Source organism: Balaenoptera acutorostrata, chromosome 1 (assembly GCF_949987535.1).
Source record: "Balaenoptera acutorostrata chromosome 1, mBalAcu1.1, whole genome shotgun sequence".
NCBI classification, from domain to species: domain Eukaryota; kingdom Metazoa; phylum Chordata; class Mammalia; order Artiodactyla; family Balaenopteridae; genus Balaenoptera; species Balaenoptera acutorostrata.
Window position 1 is genome coordinate 58,855,640 of NC_080064.1, and position 6,597 is coordinate 58,862,236.

Below are 6,597 nucleotides of genomic sequence, written 5' to 3' on the forward strand. Positions count from 1 at the left end.
ATACCTTACACTCCTGGGTAAGTTATGCATTGATGAGCACCATTCCTTTACTCAAACCTTGTCCCTTGCTGACAGCGCAGTTAGGGATTAAGTGAAAAATGGCAGCTCAAATAAATGAGCCAGAAAACTGACCTATCACTTTTCTTTTCCACTAAATTAAGATCAAGAGAGCTGGAGAGTATTTTGTCTAGAATGATACAATCATACGGGAGTTTGCAAAAACTCCCAGGTAGCTTAGCAAAAATTTACTTCTGTGACCTTTGTCTGTACAGTAACCTTAATAATGCAAGCATTGTTTTGAATGCAAGCATATGGGAGCATCTTTACCACTTTTGGTGACTTCAGTAGGTTTAACACATATTTTTGCATTTATTGCATAAACTCATGAAACAAAGGAAAGAACTTTCAACCTATTCAGTGAAAGTCTATACACTGAAGTTTGCTTTTCAAAAATGTATAACTACTGCTTTCTTTATACCCACAAGTTGCCGTTAAACAATTTCAACTCAAAGCTGAAATTTTAGCATATGACTAAAAGGTCCGATTGCTGCCGCTTCATGATTCAGCATCTAACATCAATAATTCACAGTGAGGGCTTCCCTGGTGGCGCAGTGGTTGAGAATCTGCCTGCTAATGCAGGGGACACGGGTTCGAGCCCTGGTCTGGGAAGATCCCACATGCCACGGAGCAGCTGGGCCCGTGAGCCACAATTGCTGAGCCTGCGCGTCTGGAGCCTGTGCCCCGCGACGGGAGGGGCCGCGATAGAGAAAGGCCCGCGCACCGCGATGAAGAGTGGCCCCCGCTTGCCGCAACTGGAGAAAGCCCTCGCACGAACCGAAGACCCAACACAGCCAAAAATAAATAAATAAATAAATAAATAAATAAGAAAATCCTTTAAAAAAAAAAAAGTAATAATAATAATTCACAGTGAGATCACAGGCCCCCTGTGGAAGGTAGTGACATACTTGCCTTATGAAAGGAAGCTGAGGGCATATTGAGAGCATTTTGACTTTAGACGTGTAGCTTGTGTGGGTGTCAGACAATTGTCTCTTAGCTGGTGCCCTGCAGAAGGATCCTCCTTCGGGAAAGGCTGTCTGAGAAAGGTGAACTGGGCTTGTAAGGCTAGGATACACACATGTGGTAAGCAGCTCTTCCTGCACACGGTTTTCCAGAGGTACCCTGGGCAGGTGGGAAGCCTTTCTGCTTTCTGTGGAAGAGATTCCAACTTGGTTCCCTGCCACCACCAAACACAAATGTGTTGATTTTTCTTTTTTTGAGCTCCCAACCCTTGCAACCTTCCAAAAATAAATCAAACCAGCCATCAGGGCACCGAAATAATACTACTACTAATAAGCAGCTTTGCCTAGACTTACATAAACACTTCTGAGGTAAACTTTGCCCCAGAGGTCTGGACACACTCTTTTTATGTAACCAGCTTACTAATAATTACTAGACTTGGGTGCATTAACCCTGAAAATAGATTTTAATAGCAGGCCCCCAAAACAAAAGACATGAAACGACAATTAAAAAAAACAAATGTGCACCAACTAGAAAAACACTTGGCAGCCAGCTCCAGCCCAAGCTAAGACACCCTCCTCTCCCTGCACAAAGACCTTCTCTCCTACCCACCCTGCCAGCAGGATGAGAGTAGGCTCGGGACCCCGCCCTCCCCTATTCCCGCCCCCGCCCCGCCCCCGCCCCTAGGCTCGCCTTCCTCGTGGCCCCTCCCTCTTCCGCTCCTCTCAGCCTGGTTCCAGGAGCTGAGGTCAAATTGTCGGAGCAGGCTTATTTGCATAGCCCAATGGCTGCGCGTATGCAAATGAGGCGGGTGGTGGTTGGCTGGGGGTTGGCAGGATAACTCCGGCGAGCGGGGCCTTTGTCCTTCAGTGGCTGTGAGGCAGCTGCCGCGACGTTATAGTGGACCGTGGGGAGGTTGGGGGCCGAGAGCCGGCGGGCGAGCGAGCGAGGGGGGCAGGAGGGGCGGACGGCGCGGCGGCGGCTGGCGCTGGAGGAGCCTGAGAGGGAGTGCAGAAAGCAGGCACCCGCGCGCCCGCGGTGGCAGGAGCAGCCCGCAAGCCGCTCTCTCTCTGTAGGGCACCTGCAGTTGCAATATGACTTTGGAGGAATTCTCGGCTGGAGAGCAGAAGACCGAAAGGTAAGTCAGCCGGAGCCTCTGCCTGAACTCTGCTTGCCCACTGCGCGCACCCCAGTGCTGCCGGGCTGTGCAAGATTTGCGGGGAGCGAGCGGTTAAAAGTTTGCAGAGGGTACTTCCTATCCCTCCTTTCTTCCTCGGGACACTCCAGAGGCGTGCGTGGACAGAAAGAGCGTGCCCCCCACGCCGGTCGAGCCCCTCGAGCCTTTGCAAAGGGCAGAAGTGACCGTCCCTGCCGGTGCGGCTCCTGCGGCCGGCAGCCTGTGGCTTCGCCCAGCGCCTGGGACTGGCAATGCCCTCGGGAGAGGGTGGCGGGTGGCACTCTCGGGGCTTCTCACTGGACGCCCAGCCTTTGGGCGTGCGAGGGGTCACGGCGGGGGGGTGACAGCCCGGGGAGCCCCGGGTTTGCAAAGGCCCAGGTGCGCCGTGGCGCGTGCGCTCGGGAGGGAGGGTCGCGGCGCAGGGCGAGGGGGCCGCGACGGCCTCGAGGGGCGGCGGGCTGACGGGATCCCCTTGCTCTGCCTGCGTGTAGGATGGATAAGGTGGGGGATGCCCTCGAGGAAGTGCTCAGCAAAGCCCTGAGTCAGCGCACCATCACCGTCGGGGTGTACGAGGCTGCCAAGCTGCTCAACGTGTAAGTGGAGCCCTCGCGTGTTCCTCGTGGTTTCTCCTCCCGCCCCAGCCCGGAGAGGTCGCCTTCCAGGGGCGTCCCCTCGGCCAGCAGCGCCACTTCCTGCCGCTTTCCATCTGCCCTGCGGTTGCTTGTCCCAAGGGGAGCAAGCGGGCCGGGGCGCGACCCCTGGGACGTGGGCGCGGGCTGCGGGCGCCCACGCGGCGGGTCTTGCCTTTGGGCACACCAGCCCTGTCCCTGCCCGCAGCGACCCCGATAACGTGGTGCTGTGCCTGCTGGCGGCGGACGAGGACGACGACAGGGACGTGGCTCTGCAGATCCACTTCACCCTGATCCAGGCGTTCTGCTGCGAGAACGACATCGACATCCTGCGCGTCAGCAACCCTGGCCGGCTGGCCGAGCTCCTGCTGCTGGAGAGTGACGCGGGCCCCGCGTTGAGCGAGGGCGCCGAGCAGCCCCCGGACTTGCACTGCGTGCTGGTGACGGTAAGGGAGAAGGGGACTGCGGGCAGGACGCGGTTAGAGTCCTGGCAGGAAGTCCGCAACGGCTGAAAGTCGCCTGACTCCAGATGTGGAATGGGTGAGGGTCAAGAGCTGGGCGCCTTTGCCCCATTAAAGAGTGTGGCTGGACTTTCAGCCGAGATGTGCTAGTTTCATCCTTGGGATTTTCTCTGGTACGGAACGTGTCTAAGCACGTTGGAGGCCGCCAGAAGCGGAAGAGATCCTTGTGAGTCAGCATTGTCAGCCCAGCTCCTCCCTACCTACATCTGCACTACCTCCCGTGACTAATTCCTTTAGCAGGGCAGATTAGATAAAGCCAAATAAATTCCTGGCTCACCCTCATTAAGGAGTCAGCTTCATTCTCTGCCAGTCAGAGCTAAAAATAGAAATGGTGTAGGAGACAGACCTTATTAATTCCCTAGAAATGTATTGAGAGGATAGAGTGGAAATTTTTTCTTTGCAATCTTGCATATTTTAAAATGGAGCTTCCCCCCAACCCCCATAAAAACCTTTGGTAGGTATATAACTTGTGTTTACAGAGGTAAATGTGATCGTTTTGTCTTTTACATTTTACTACTTTTTGGCTGATCTCCTTAAGTGGCAGCCTAATTATTTTGCTACTCCTGAAAAAATACTACTGTCTCTTTTGGGAGGATAACAGGTGGCAGTTCTAGTTAACTGCTCTTCAGCTCTCACCTCCTGGTAGCCCAGCATGGAAATATTTCTCACAGTTGTTCACTCAGTTCTCTGCCAAGGTACCAGTTTGGTAGGGCAAGCCTGTGAATAATACTCTCATGCAAAACTGAATAAATATTATGAAAACATATATGTATATATGGCTCAGTGGGTTTCATGTACTCAGACTATACTCAGACTTTGCAGAGTACAGCTTAGTAGAGAATTACCCTGAATGATTTTGCAGGAAACCCAACTACCTAGAAGAAATTTTATTTCTTATGGTTGTAACAGGTCTCTATGATGTCACACAGCCAAAGTATAGAATGTTCGAGTGTCTTCCCATCCAAAGTGGTGTAATAAGTAGCAAAGGCTGACTTTTTTTTAATAGTAAATTTATTTTTTCTAAATTTGTTCCCAGAATCCACATTCATCACAGTGGAAGGATCCTGCCTTAAGTCAACTTATTTGTTTTTGCCGGGAAAGCCGCTACATGGATCAGTGGGTGCCGGTGATTAATCTCCCTGAACGGTGATGGCATCTGAATGAAAATAACTGAACCAAATTGCACTGAAGTTTTGAAATACCTTTGTAGTTACTCAAGCAGTTACTCCCTACACTGATGCAAGGATTACAGAAACTGATGTCAAGGGGCTGCGTGAGTTCAACTACATGTTCTGGGAGCCCGGAGACAGATGACTTTGCAGATGGAAAGAGGTGAAGATGAAGAAGGAAGCTGTGTGGAAACAGAAATACAAGTCAAAAGGAACAAAAATTACAAAGAACCACGCAGGAAGGAAAACAAAACTATGTATTAATTTAGGATGGTTGAGTTACATTTAAATAAACCAAATATGCTTTGTTAAAGTTTAAGTGCGCGGCAGTAGTTTGGGTAATTTTGGTTTATATGCCCTCAAGTAAAAAAGAAAAAAGCAGAAAGGGTTAATCATATTTTAAAACCATATTTTATTGTATTTTGATGAGATGTTAAATTCTCAAAGTTTTATTATAAATTGTACTAAGTTATTTTATGACATGAAAGGTTATTTATGCTATAAATTTTTTGAAACACAATACTTACAATAAACTGGTATGGAATAATTGCATCATTTCTTTATGTGTGTTTTGTTTCTTTTAACTTGGACTTTCTTTTAAACAAGTTTCTTTTTCATATGGAAAAATTAAAACCCTTGTGAAATCATATACATATAGTATATGTGTCTATATATATAGATGTGTTTGTGTGTTTGTATGTATATATAATTCTTTTCCACTCTTAAACATTTGGGCCAGACATGGGGGCATAATATTGCTTTTCATTTATTCTTTAGTGGACATTTTAGTGATGCCCTGCTCTACCCTACATCCAAAGTCAGAAAAACGAAGGTGATTTAAGAGGAGTTGGGGTTGGAGTTAGGGAAAAGGAGTGTTAGAAATTGCACTTGCAAAACCTGAATAAATATTTATAGTTCAATGATACTAGTGCTATAATAAGACTATATGCAACATATTAAGGAAGCAGAGGGGAGAGAGTGACCAAAGGTACCTGCAAGACCAGTGAAGTTTTTCCTGGAGAGAGATTATTTTATTTGGATCTTAAAACAGGAAGAGGATATTGCTAGCAGCAACACTAGTTTCTGCAAAGGTGTGGAGGCCCGAAGGGCCAAAACCTGTTCAGGGAACAAAGTGATTCTGTGTGTGCCTCTGGTGTAGAAAGATAAGGGAGAGATAAGGCTGAAAGGTAAGTGGCGATTAGGCACAGACTGTAAAGGGCATTCTGTGTCACCCTTAGCTTTTGGGCTTCCTTCTGTAAACTTTGGCCAGTCTGCAGAGGCCTTCATGCAGGGAGTGACGTGATCAGTGTTCTAGGAAGATAACACTGGGGACTGAAAGACGGGTTATTGGGATAATCGGCTATAGGCAAGAAGGCCAATTAGAAAGTGACTGAAACAGTCCAAGGCTGTGCATTTTGCAGAAGCATATTCAGGGAACAAACAGGGAAGTGGCCTGCTAAATATTCTGGTACCCTTATTCTCTTTCTAGAGCTGTGTGCCTTCCAGCTGAACATGTCTGCTATGGTTCCGAGGGGTTTGGTTAAATTAGATGGGAGAGGTGGAAGAAAAGAGCAAAAGAAATGAAAGGCTTCAGCAGAACAGTCATCTTTTACTTGGAACAGTCACTTGATAATTAACTGCAATAACCTCCTGTAGATACAGCCAAAGAAAGCAAAAATGCCTACTGAGGCGAGGCCTAATATAGCTTTGGTCTACATGATTTTTCTTTGCCTTCTTCTCAAACCATAACCCCCCATGGCTCCCCTGCCATCTGTCTCCCACCCTTGTCATGACTACATACAATCAGGAAAAAGTAGAAATCAGAGGAGAGAAAACCAGCTAACAGTAACTAAAAGCTCCACATTTCTGCATATTTTAGGAATAACATAGGCCCATGAGCCCTTCACCTTACAATTAAGTTTCTGTTTTTCACATCTACTAGAAATGTGGGTTTTTAGGCCTTGTTTAGACTTGTATCTTATTTAAGCTAGTGCCTGATCCAAAATGTAACTGGTATTTAATATTTGTTTCTTACATTATCAAAAGATTGAGAGCAGTAAGTTTTTTTTTTTTTTTAATTTTTA

General features: G+C 47.7%; 1 protein-coding gene across 3 annotated transcripts; it reads left to right on the forward strand.

Moving 5' to 3' along the window:
- Positions 1-1,891: 1,891 nt before the first annotated feature.
- On the forward strand, positions 1,892-5,065 carry GADD45A (growth arrest and DNA damage inducible alpha). 3 transcript variants are annotated; one of them, XM_057533439.1, is made up of 4 exons: positions 1,892-2,155; positions 2,686-2,787; positions 3,014-3,363; positions 4,381-5,065. In XM_057533439.1, the coding sequence occupies exons 1-3, from the start codon at positions 2,112-2,114 to the stop codon at positions 3,333-3,335; spliced, it is 468 nt and encodes a 155-aa protein (XP_057389422.1). In that variant the 5' UTR covers positions 1,892-2,111; the 3' UTR covers positions 3,336-3,363; positions 4,381-5,065. The 3 variants fall into 3 exon arrangements, with proteins under 3 accessions (XP_057389422.1, XP_007171717.1, XP_007171718.1); XM_007171655.2 differs by having other exon boundaries at positions 3,014-3,269; XM_007171656.2 differs by having other exon boundaries at positions 3,032-3,269.
- The last annotated feature ends 1,532 nt before the right edge of the window (positions 5,066-6,597 follow it).